The sequence below is a fragment of the Oncorhynchus keta genome, chromosome 35 (assembly GCF_023373465.1).
Source record: "Oncorhynchus keta strain PuntledgeMale-10-30-2019 chromosome 35, Oket_V2, whole genome shotgun sequence".
NCBI lineage: Eukaryota > Metazoa > Chordata > Actinopteri > Salmoniformes > Salmonidae > Oncorhynchus > Oncorhynchus keta.
In genome coordinates this window covers 70,463,048-70,476,308 of record NC_068455.1, presented here as the reverse complement: position 1 = coordinate 70,476,308, position 13,261 = coordinate 70,463,048, and the positions used below count along the sequence as shown (strand labels likewise).

The 13,261-nt window shown below is 40.1% G+C and overlaps 1 protein-coding gene across 3 annotated transcripts; it reads left to right on the top strand.

Moving 5' to 3' along the window:
- The first annotated feature begins 202 nt into the window (after positions 1–202).
- LOC118367993 (putative ferric-chelate reductase 1) lies at positions 203–6,898 on the top strand. Of its 3 annotated transcripts, none has more exons than XM_052497510.1 (7): positions 203–375; positions 1,608–2,080; positions 2,733–2,924; positions 3,130–3,228; positions 3,576–3,717; positions 3,895–4,020; positions 5,198–6,898. In XM_052497510.1, the coding sequence occupies exons 2-7, from the start codon at positions 1,610–1,612 to the stop codon at positions 5,239–5,241; spliced, it is 1,074 nt and encodes a 357-aa protein (XP_052353470.1). In that variant the 5' UTR covers positions 203–375; positions 1,608–1,609; the 3' UTR covers positions 5,242–6,898. The 3 variants fall into 3 exon arrangements, with proteins under 3 accessions (XP_052353470.1, XP_052353471.1, XP_052353469.1); XM_052497511.1 differs by having other exon boundaries at positions 204–381; positions 3,901–4,020; XM_052497509.1 differs by having other exon boundaries at positions 205–381.
- Positions 6,899–13,261: the final 6,363 nt, after the last annotated feature.

Below are 13,261 nucleotides of genomic sequence, written 5' to 3'. Positions count from 1 at the left end.
AATAAATTGGGTTCAGGAAGATGGGTCTTTAAAAAAAGGGTGACTTGACCAAGCTATTGTCGGAGGGTTAGGTTTAACAACATAATTGTGTCCATTGAGTGTTGTCTCCGGTTCACCCTTCCTCCAGGAAGCCTATGTCACGCCAACCAGCATGCCATTGTGAAACCATCCCCAAAAAGACGGAGGAGAGAGGTAGGTTTCTCAATCCTTTGTCCTTCCTCCCATTGCGAGTGCTGTTTTAAATAGCGGGAGAGTGAGCTCAGGTGGCGACATCGCTTCAAGGACACCTGTTGAGAACATCTACTTCTCAGCGCAGCATTAGCTTCTGGAACAGCTTGTTCAAAGAGAACCACAGAAATCTTCCAAGTCACAAAAGTACAGGTAACATTTCCATCTATTTGAACGATTTATTTATTTATGTTGTACGTTTCTCTGGTGAAGGGCATTTTCAAGCCTGTGATAGGGTTGTTTTTTGTATTTTGCAGCTGGTTAGCCTCCACTATCACATCAGACATTATGAACTTTTTCTCCTTGGAATACAGACTTTTTTCATTGCTTTTGTCACATGATTTCATTTAATTACGATATCTAAAAAAGTACTTATTACATTTTAAATGCTCAGCAGGACAGGAAAACAGTCCAATTCATACACTTATCAGGAGAACATTCCTAGTAATCTCTATTGCCTCTGATCTGGCGGACTCACTAAACACAAATGCTTCGTTTGTAAATGATGTCTAAGTGTTGCAGTGTGTCCCTGGCTATCTGTAAATGATGTCTAAGTGTTGCAGTGTGTCCCTGGCTATCTGTAAATGATGTCTAAGTGTTGCAGTGTGTCCCTGGCTATCTGTAAATTATGTCTAAGTGTTGCAGTGTGTCCCTGGCTATCTGTAAATGATGTCTAAGTGTTGCAGTGTGTCCCTGGCTATCTGTAAATGATGTCTAAGTGTTGCAGTGTGTCCCTGGCTATCTGTAAATGATGTCTAAGTGTTGCAGTGTGTCCCTGGCTATCTGTAAATGATGTCTAAGTGTTGCAGTGTGTCCCTGGCTATCTGTAAATGATGTCTAAGTGTTGCAGTGTGTCCCTGGCTATCTGTAAATGATGTCTAAGTGTTGCAGTGTGTCCCTGGCTATCTGTAAATGATGTCTAAGTGTTGCAGTGTGTCCCTGGCTATCTGTAAATGATGTCTAAGTGTTGCAGTGTGTCCCTGGCTATCTGTAAATTATGTCTAAGTGTTGCAGTGTGTCCCTGGCTATCTGTAAATTATGTCTAAGTGTTGCAGTGTGTCCCTGGCTATCTGTAAATTTACAAAACAAGAAAATCGCGTTCCCGTCTGGATTGCATAATATAAGGAATGTGAAATGATTTATAATTGTACTTCTACTTTTAATAAGTATATTTTAGCAATTACATTTACTTTTGATACCTAAGTATATTTAAAGCCACATACTTTTAGACTTTTACTCAAGTAGTATTTTACCCTGCGACTTTCACTTTTACTAGAGTAATTCTCTATTAATTAATGTATCTTTACTTTGACACAAGTATGACGTTTGGGTAGTTTTTCCACCCCTGCTTACTACGTGGATCTCTGTTACTCTATCAGGAATGGACAATATCAGCAGACTGATGTTCGCAGTTGTCATGGCAATGGCGTACATGGCGATGGGAGCCGAGGCACAGAACACCACAATGGCTCCGAACTCCAATGCTACTATGGCCAACATAACAATGGCACCCAACGTAACAATGGCACCCAACGTAACAATGGCACCCAACGTAACAATGACATCCAACATAACAATGGCACCCAACATAACAATGGCACCCAACGTAACAATGGCACCCAACGTAACAATGGCACCCAACGTAACAATGGCACCCAACGTAACAATGGCACCCAACGTAACAATGACATCCAACATAACAATGGCACCCAACGTAACAATGGCACCCAACGTAACAATGGCACCCAACGTAACAATGGCACCCAACGTAACAATGGCACCCAACGTAACAATGGCACCCAACGTAACAATGGCACCCAACGTAACAATGGCACCTGTCACAGCTCTCACGGTGAGTACCTAGGCTCCACGTCTCCCAGAGTCTCTGACTAGAAAAAGGAAACACACGATCTCTCTCTCTCCCTCCCTCCTTTTCTGACCCCCCTCCTCTCTCTCTCTTCAAAATTAAATATTATTTTAAGGGCACTTGTAGGACAAAAAACTGCACACACTGCCATTGAAAAAGTGTGTCTGTTACATTACCCTGCAGTTCACCCATAAATATAATCCATGACAGTGTGGAAAATCTAGTATTTCATAAAACACACATAACTAGGTTAATTAACAAACTAGAGATAGATATAGAGAAACAGAAAGTAGATTAACTTCTTGATGCACCCAAGGCATGTTTTGGAGTTCTCACATAGGATTTATATTGGGCTTTTTTAAAGTCCCCAAAAGTGCTTTATTACACACGCAGTAAACAATGTAGAAATCATCATTTAAAGAAGTTATGTTGTGTTCTGATGTAGTTAAACTAAGCTTGTGAGGTAAGTTATGTTCTTCAAGAATCAATGGGTATATATTAATAATTTAAAAGTTAAAAAACATATATAGCAATTGCAGATTTCCCCTTTTAAGTTCAAAACTGTACTGTATGTACAAATCGCAGATTGCACCTTTAATGTAAAAAAGACAGCAACTAATGATGAACTCTTCAACAGGTAAATATCTCAATGGCGGAATGTAAAAAGTCCCAGCTCTGTGCTGCTAAGCCGCCAGACTGTGATCCGGCCGTGGCTGGTTCCTGTTTCTTCGTCTCCATCAAGAAGTCCTTGGGACAGATTTTCTCCTTCCAGCTACGAGGAGTGTCCAGTGGCTACATCGCAGTAGGCTTGTCCAAAACTTCCACACAGGTATGGAAACCTGCCTTTAGAATTAGCATAGATGTTACAATACCCAGGACAAGAGAGTTGGGGTTGGTGGGAGAAGTCATTTTAACTTGAGGAAATTCAGTATTTACATTTGATTAATGAATTGGGAAAAAATAGCCTAAATTAATACGGTTAAAATTACGATTTATTTTTATTGATTCAAATTCATCATCTCTCTCCTCTACAGGGTCAGAATGACACTACTTATGTGTGCGCAAACAGCAACAGAAAAGTAAAGTTCTTCACAGCTCTCCTCGACAAAGGAGTTCTGACCGTCAACAACAAGGTGAGTTGGACCAATCAGAACACAGTGTTTCATTTTGGACTTCCTGGAACAGATTTTAGTTTGACGGATTGATTTCAGGCAAATTCCGGAAGTGAACTGATATGTAATCAATGAGTTTTATGAATTGAGCAATATACTGATAGACGATTCATGATTTAGAGTTACATACTTTTGTGGTCATTGAAGTTGAATTTGATCCCAATTCTGACTCTTATTCCCTGCATATACACCTGGGTGCCATTTGGGACAGTGCCTGGGAGAGCAACAGGGTACCTGACTAATACTACAGTGTAGGCCTACTGACATTTGACTAATGTTAATTGTGGTAAAACCTTTGTGTTGGGTAGTTGCCTGTGGAGTCTGTGAAGGGCTCAGTCAACGATCAGATCATCCAGTGCACCTTCTCTGCTACTGTCCCCAACGCTACGGCCACCCGGAGCATCGACACCAGCTACTACCTCTCCATCTCCAACGGAACTTTTAATAGTGGTGAGTCACTCATCCAAACACGCTCCTGGTGATGTTTCTCCTAGGTACAGATCTAGGATCAGCTTCAACTTCACCCTACACCTCCAAACACCCTGTGGACCCTGCATCTCTTCTTTCTGGTTTGTCTCTACTCTCTCTCTCTTTCTCTCTCCCTCTTGTCATTTTCTTCTCCCTCAGTAACAGATACCCTAGGTTCTCCTCAGGCTATTCTGAACAGTGATAAAGCTGTGGACCTGGCCGACCCCAACACTACTGTGTTAAACTCTTTAAACTCTGCTCCCTCCGCCTTCTGCCTGTCTCAAGGTAATAACCACATAAGAAGCACCACAAACACTTCATAATAATAACTGATAACATGATTAAACATTAAACTATAACAAACAATTTCATTATTAAACCATTAGCATTAAAAGCACTTCAAGGCATGAGCACTTTTATCATTTATAAATTGTTAACATTTAGAAATAAATAATTTACAAATCATTTATAAACATGTATGACCATTTATAACGTTGTAATTCATGGAAGCTATTATAAAGTGTTGCCGTAGTACCTAATCTAATATAATCCCCCCTCTCTACTACTTCTCTCTCGCTCTCTCTCTCTCTACTACTCTCTTTCTACTACTTCTCTCTCTACTACTTCTCTCTCTCTCTACTACTACTTCCCTCTCTACTACTTCTCTCTCGCTCTCTCTCTCTCTCTACTACTCTCTCTCTACTACTTCTCTCTCTACTACTTCTCTCTCTCTACTACTACTTCCCTCTCTACTACTTCTCCTCTCTCTCTCTACTACTACTTCCCTCTACTACTTCTCTCTCTCTCTACTACTTCTCTCTCTCTACTACTACTTCTCTCTCTACTACTACTTCTCTCTCTTCTACTACTTCTCTCTCTCTACTACTTCTCCCTCTCTACTACTTCTCTCTCTCTACTACTCTCTCTCTCTACTACTTCTCTCTCTCTACTACTTCTCTCTCTCTACTACTTCTCTCTCTCTCTACTACTTATCTCTCTCTACTACTTCTCTCTCTCTCTACTACTCCTCTCTCTCAACTACTACTTCTCTCTCTCTCTCTACTTCTTCTCTCTCTACTACTACTTCTCTCTCTTCTACTACTTCTCTCTACTTCTTCTCTCTCTCTACTACTTCTCTCTCTCTACTACTTCTCTCTCTCTACTACTCTCTCTCTACTACTTCTCTCTACCACTACTTCTCTCTCTCTACTACTCTCTCTCTACTACTTCTCTCTACCACTACTTCTCTCTCTCTCGCTCTACTACTTCTCTCTCTCTACTACTTCTCTCTCTCAACTACTACTTCTCTCTCTCTACTTCTTCTCTCTCTACTACTTCTCTTTCTCTCTACTACTTCTCTCTCTCTACTACTTCTCCCTCTCTCTACTACTACTTCTCTCTCTCTACTTCTCTCTCTCTACTACTTCTCTCTGTCTCTACTCTCTTTGTTTTTCCTCCATAGCTCTTCTGATCCTGATAGGTGTACTAGGTATGATGATGCTGTAATGCAGGTCTGAAGGAGAAGCACCATGCAGTCAGGAATCCTGTCTCCTTCTCTTTACTCAACTTGGCCAGGCTGCGTCCCTAAATGACACCCTCTCCTTAAATAGAGGTCTATTTTCACTATGTAGGGAATAGGGTGCCATTTTGGAGTCACTCTGGTACCTGCACAAAGGACTATGTCAGATCTGAAGTTATATGCATATAGATCCAATCATGTTTTTCCACATACTTAATGAAACCCCTTCTAGTTGAGGGTAGTAAGACATTAACCAACAGAATGGACCCATTGATACAATGGTGATACAAGGCCAAGTACTAACATATTGTGTTGATAGACAATGGTGATACAAGGCCAAGTACTAACATATTGTGTTGATAGACAATAGTGATACAAGGCCAAGTACTAAAATATTGTGTTGATAGACAATGGTGATACAAGGCCAAGTACTAACATATTGTGTTGATAGACAATGGTGATACAAGGCCAAGTACTAACATATTGTGTTGATAGACAATAGTGATACAAGGCCAAGTACTAACATATTGTGTTGATAGACAATGGTGATACAAGGCCAAGTACTAAAATATTGTGTTGATAGACAATGGTGATACAAGGCCAAGTACTAACATATTGTGTTGATAGACAATGGTGATACAAAGCCAAGTACTAACATATTGTGTTGATAGACAATGGTGATACAAGGCCAAGTACTAACATATTGTGTTGATAGACAATGGTGATACAAGGCCAAGTACTAACATATTGTGTTGATAGACAATGGTGATACAAGGCCAAGTACTAACATATTGTGTTGATAGACAATGGTGATACAAAGCCAAGTACTAACATATTGTGTTGATAGACAATGGTGATACAAGGCCAAGTACTAACATATTGTGTTGATAGACAATGGTGATACAAGGCCAAGCACTAACATATTGTGTTGATAGACAATGGCTTAAAAATATAAAAACATTCAACCTCATATTCATCATCTCCAGCATCAGTCCAACATCACCACTTACCTTCTATCTGAAAACAACACATCCTCCATATTCGTATACCACCATGTCATCCCCTTTATGTAACACAGGTATTTGTGCAAATGTTTATGCTATTTTATCTCACGTTATGAAGGAAGATTTATGTTTGTCTGTGTTTCTTGGTGGATGTTTGTGAGTGTGAGTGTATGTGTATAAATGTTTGTGTTCGCACACTTACCCCCCACTGGGCACAGACGTCAATTCCACTTTGGTTCAACATCATTTCATTTCATTGAAATGACGTGGGAACGTTGATTCAACCAGTGTGTGCCCAGTGGGCCATAGATGAAGTCACAAGGGCTACGTTTAGACAGGCAGACTATTTCTGATCTCTTTTTATCTGATCTTTTTTCAGAGTTTATCTGATTGGGCAAAAGACAAATGAGTGGAAAATAACCACAGAATTGTGCTGCCTGTCTAAATGCAGCAAAGGTGGCAGAAATGGGAATTTGTGGGTTAATACTGTGTGTATATACTGTGTGTGTGTGTGTGAAGGCGTGCATAATGATGAAGCCACTGGATGGTGAACCTTCCTGATTACCTTTTTAAAGTATATTCAATCATGGAAATATTTTATCAGACCATTTTTAAAATAAAAACTGTTATTTACAATAAATGTATGTTTGACTATCTTTCATGGGTATATATATTTATTATGTATTGATGCAAAAATGAGAACATTTAACATACTGTAATATAGACTCAATACCTGACACAGGCTCAGCTAGGGCAACAGGTAGCTTAGTGGTTAAGAGTGTTGGGACGGTAACTGAAAAGTTGCTGGTTCTATTCCCTGAGCCGACTATAGCGTCTTGCTTTTGTGTGGTTTAGGCTCGGGACTATTACAGTAGATGTGAGCAGAGCATGTTGAGTATCTGATACATACCTCTTAGGTCTCAGGATGGGGCTTGGGCCGGTGTATTAGAGGGGGGTTGGGTCTGTTGCCCTGCTCACGGCCTGGGTGTATGTGCAGCTGTCATGTTGAGATCTTTGCTGCAGGGACGGGGAGCATGGGGGCATAGGTCTGATCTGGGGGGGCCTATATAAGGTGTGGCCAGGGTTTGTTTGGGTCGGTCTCAGCTCTCTCTCTAACTCTTTCACTTTCTCTCGCTCTTTATCTTTCTCCCTCTCTCTCCTTCTCCTCCTTGGTGTACAGCCTCCAGCTTGTCTAAGTTTTGTCCCAAATGGCACCCTATTCCCTACTTAGTGCACTCCTTTTGACCAGGCCCCTATATAGGGAGCCATTTGGGCCTGGTCTCAGTGTCCCACCTATTCCTGTACTAACCCTAGCCAGCCTCAGACCTCACCACACGTCACTGAGGGATACAGGACGTGAGATAATGATATGATTGGTTTGTATAGTCGCATTACCCCACTGTTTCCCAAACTCTGTCCTCCGGACTCCAAGGGGTGCACATTTTGGTTTTTGCCAAGACTAGTTGATCAGTTAAATCAGCTGTGTAGTGCTAGTGCAGAAACCAAAACGTGCACCCAGGCAGACCCCTTGGGAAACCCTGCATTATCCTTTCTCTTCTGCTCCAAAAACATGGATAGACAGAGTGGTTTCTGAGGCAAAAATAAAACACAACATAGCTACATTTAAAACTTCTTAGGGATAGGGTCCTTTTTTCTCACTTTCCGCCTGAACGACGTGCCCAAAGTAAACTGCCTGTTGCTCAGGCCCTGAAGCCAGGATATACATATAATTGGTACCATTGGAAAGCAAACACTTTGATGGTTGTAGAAATGTTAAAATAATGTAGGAGACTGTAACACAATACATATGGTAGGAGAAAATCCAAAGAAAAACCAAACTGATTAAATTTGTTTTGAGAGCCTATGCTCTTACAATGGAAAGTATAGGGGCGTTTTGAATTTTAGCTCCCAGGATGCAATTCTTATGACTTCCACAGGGTTTCAGCAGTCTATGTTCAAGGTTTCAGGCTTGTAGATTCCAAAACAAGTAAGACATCGAGTTTCAGTAGAGGACACACTCTTGGAAATTCGTGTTTGGGCACAAGATGAAGACAAGACAATATTATAGTTTGATTACATTTTAGGGTATCTGAGGAGTCAATAGAAACGTGTATGTCTCTGCATGTTGAACGAATAGATTACTCAAATCGATGGAGCAAACTAAACAGACTTTTTGGGATATAAAGAAGGATTTTATCTAACAAAACGACATTACATGTTATAGCTGGGACCCTTTGGATGACAAATAAGAGGAAGATTTTTAAAAAGTGAATATTTTATCGCTATTTGTGAATTTATGAAACCTGTGCAGGTGGAAAAATATTTTGATGTGGGGCGCCGTCCTCACACAATCGCATGGCATGCTTTCGCTGTAATGGCTACTGTAAATCAGACAGTTGGATTAACACTAATTTAAGCTTTCAACGATATAAGACCAATATAAGATATAAGAAGTATGTACCTAAATGTATAATATCCATAATTTTTATGATTCTTTTTTGAATTGCACGCTCTCCAGTTTCACCGGAAGAGCATCCATCATTTAATTTAATTCAACAAAAGGACATGTGATTCTTACATATAATTCATTTCTATAAACCAGATTAGGTAACTATGATTAACTATGTATCAATAAAGAGGCTCTGCTTTTCTACATTTAAGGAAAACCTATTTTGTTTTCCATTGTCCTTTTTAGGGCACTTTCAAAAGCAAATGGATTGTCCATGGCAAAGTACGTTTCATATTGTGATGTCATCATCCAAAGTCCTGCCTCCACTGACAAAACCAACAGCAACAATTATGAGTGGCAATTTGTTGTTTCCGCTGTCAATCAAATTGGGGTTGAACAAGGTAACACTCTCAGTGAACTGGTTTCACATAAACAAATAAATAGGTGACCTGCCCGTTACATAAAAAATCTCCTCATCGTAATCCACAAACACCCCTCACACTCACTTCCTCTCCTCAAACATATTGTCCAATAGCCCTCCACTGGGCTCGGTGTGGCAAGGCTCTTCCTGTTGATGGACTCCCTGGCCATGCCCAGCTCCCAAGCCGTCCCATCTCCGACCTGGACCAATTGAAAAGTATAATTCACACACCTATAGTCTAATAGTTGCATTTCCAATACCTATAGATAAGGTGCCTATAGACTTACCTATACCAACAGTATCACCAGGTGCATTGAGAAACTGTATACTGATTCTGTTATATTTGTTCTGTATGGCCATTTTTCTAGGTAGTCACCATCATAGAAGCAATAGCTGGAAAATTAAGGAGATAAAAACGATTCATTGAAAGGATTTGAATCAAGGCCAAATAAAACTTTTAACAATATATTGCTGTATCTTTTCATGCTCTGCCAGGTAAGGAAAGGAGTGCCAAAGGGCAATTCTGGTAAATGGTCCATCTTTAGCTCTGTCATATTTTTTATTTAGTTTTCTCGCAAAATGAACATTAGGAATAGGAATAAAATGGGTTGTGTATTAGAAATGCACAGGCAGATTACTGGCCCCAGTCCATCCCTGCATCTCAGCCAATACAGTACTGATCGGGTAATCCAATAGTGTGTTTCAACCATCTTGGTGACTCACCTATGATGGTGTCTCCTGTCTCCTGGAGATAGAAGAACACAGAGAAAACCCACCATCTCTCTGTATAGCAGGTCTATATTGTGTGTGAAGGAGAGTGACACATATAAAGGTTGGGGGTAACCCATCTCCAACATGACATCTTAAACCTTAGTTCAGACCTTACTGAGGACAACGATTTGTAAGTTTTAAAAACATAGGCATGTGAAATATCGAGTGAAAGTAAATCATAAAATAACTAACCATGGCTTACCGGGTTGATTTCACTTTTCAAAGCTTGGCAGTCCCACATCATCGCCTACACACACACACACACACACACACACACACACACACACACACACACACACACACACACACACACTAGAGGTCGACAGAATTAATCGGGAATGGCCGATTAATTAGGGCTGATTTCAAGTTTTCATAACAATCGGAAATTGGTATTTTTGGACGCCGATTTTGCCGATTTAAAAATATAGTTTTTTACACCTTTATTTAATCTTTATTTAACTAGGCAAGTCAGTTAAGAACACATTATTTTCAATGACGGCCTAGGAACAGTGGGTTAACTGCCTTGTTCAGGAGCAGAATGACACATTTTTACCTTGTCAGCTCTGGGATTTAATCTTGCAACCTTACGGTTAACTAGTCCAACGCTCTAACCACCTGCCTCTCATTGCACTCCACGAGGAGCCTGCCTGTTATGTGAATGCAGTAAGCCAAGGTAAGTTGCTAGCTAGCATTGAACTTATCTTATAAAAAACAATCAATCAATCACAATCACTAGTGAACGACACATGGTTGATGATATTACTAGTTTATCTAGCGTGTCCTGCGTTGCATATAATCGATGCAGTGCTGGGGGATGATTTAACAAAAGCGCATTTGCAAAAAAAGCACAATCGTTTACACGACTGTACCTAACCATAAACACCAATGCCTTTCTTAAAATCAATACACAGAAGTATATATTTTTAAACCTGCATATTTAGCTAAAATAAATCCAGGTTAGCAGGCAATATTAACCAGGTGAAATTGTGTCACTTCTCTTGCGTTCATGGCACGTAGAGTCAGGGTATATGCAACAGTTTGGGTCGCCTGGCTCATTGCGAACTAATTTGCCAGAATGTTACGTAATTATGACATAACATTGAAGGTTGTACAATGTAACAGGAATATTTAGACTTAGGGATGCCACCCGTTAAATAAAATACCGAACGGTTCCGTATTTCACTGAAATAATAAACATGATAGTTTCCGGATTCGACCATATTAATGACCAAAGGCTCGTATTTCTGTGTGTTATTATGTTAGAATTAAGTCTATGATTTGATATTTGATAGAGCAGTCCGACTGAGCGATGGTAGGCAGAAGCAGGCTCGTAAGCATTCATTCATTCAAACAGCACTTTAGTGTGTTTTGGCAGTAGCTCTTCGCAAGCACAGTGCTGTTTATGACTTCAAGCCTATCAGCCTAATGGCTGGTGTAACCGATGTGAAATGGCTAGCTAGTTAGCGGGGTGCGCACTAATAGCGTTTCAAACGTCACCCGTTCTGAGACTTGGAGTAGTTATTCCCCTTGCTCTGCATGGGTAACACTGCTTTGAGTGTGGCTGTTGTTGATGTGTTCCTGGTTCGAGCCCAGGTAGGGGCAAGGAGAGGGACGGAAGCGATATTGTTACACTGGCAATACTAAAGTGCCTATAAGAACATCCAATAGTCAAAGGTATATGAAATACAAATGGTATAGAGAGAAATAGTCCTATAAATACTATATTAACTACAACCTAAAACCTCTTACCTTGGAATATTAAAGTCTCATGTTAAAAGGAACCACCAGCATTCATATGTTCTCATGTTCTGAGCAAGGAACTTAAACGTTAGCTTTTTTACAGCACTTTTACTTTCTTCTCCAACACTTTGTTTTTGCATTATTTAAACCAAATTGAACATGTTTCATTATTTATTTGAGGCTAAATAGATTTTTATTGATGTAGTATATTAAGTTAAAATAACTGTTTATTCAGTATTGTTGTAATTGTCATTATTACAAACAAACAAAAAATTGGCCGATTAATCGGTACCGGCCTTTTTTGGTCCATAAATAATCGGTATCGGCGTTGAAAAATCATAATCGATCGACCTCAAAAAAACACACACACACACACACACACACACACACACACACACACACACACACACACACACACACACACACACACACACACACACACACACACACACACACACACACACACACACACACACACACACTTGTTTGACATGTTGCTGATTGCATCTTAGCCATGACAAGACAATAAATAATCAAGTTAAACTGTTACAGTAGATTGACTTCAGAAACTTCAATTTTAAACTGTTGCATTAGGATGTTGTTTGTCTAACATAAGTTTAATTCAGTTGTTTTAAGACTTATAGGTAATATCGGGGGGCTAAAGTAAAGTATTGTACATGGAGCATAAGTCATGAATTTTGAAGCATTAAAAGCTACATTTTTCCCACATCTCTTTGGCTATGTAGCTATTTGTTTACATTGGACATGCCTTACGCAGGAAGAATTCCAGTCTGACTCTGAATCAAGTCTGGGTGGTTTTACATTCCTAACCTCAACCATTAGTGGGGTAGAAGTAAAACTGGCATTTACATTTTAGTCCAGAGTGACTTACAGGCGTAATTACAGGCCTAATTAGGGTTAGGTGCCTTGCTCAAGTGCACATTGACAGATTTTTCACCTAGTTGGCTTGGGGTTTTGAACCCCAAGCCCTCTTAAATGGCTGTAAGAGAGTCAGGCGCAGGAGAGCAGATATTGGGTAGCAAACGGAGCCTTTTATTTTGGCGAACCAAAAACACACGGCACAGCGAACAGGAAATACAATACGGGTTGACATAACCCAGCGCAACCAGTCTAACGTGTGCATACATGAAACAATAAACAATCCCACACAAAGACATGGGGGGGAACAGTGGGTTAAATACACAACAAGTGATTGAGGGGATTGAAACCAGGTGTGAGGAAAACAAGACAAAACAAATGGAAAATGAAAAGTGAATTGATGATGGCTAGAAGACCGGCGACGCCAACCGCAACCCGAACAGGGAGAGGACCCGACCTCGGCGGAAGTCATGACAAAAACAACAAACTACAAACAAACAATACTTAGCTAATAACAAAACATATACACCCAACGTGTAAAGTGCTGGTCCCATGTTTCATGAGCTGAAATAAAAGATAGCAGACATTTTCCATACATAAAGTTTATTTCTTTCAAATTTTGTTCACAAATTTTTTACATCCCAGTTTTGCCAAAATAATCCATCCACCTGTGGGCTTGCACAACCGAATACTTTCTGACTTTCTGCATTATCTGTCAGAAACCGTCTCAGGGACGCTCATTT

Coding starts and splice junctions, on each gene's coding strand:
- LOC118367993 (XM_052497510.1), top strand. CDS start 1,610: ATGGACAATATCAGCAGACTGATGTTCGCAGTTGTCATGGCAATGGCG. Junction 3,229..3,575: donor TTCTGACCGTCAACAACAAG/GTGAGTTGGACC, acceptor TGTGTTGGGTAG/TTGCCTGTGGAGTCTGTGAA. Junction 3,718..3,894: donor CAACGGAACTTTTAATAGTG/GTGAGTCACTCA, acceptor CTTCTCCCTCAG/TAACAGATACCCTAGGTTCT.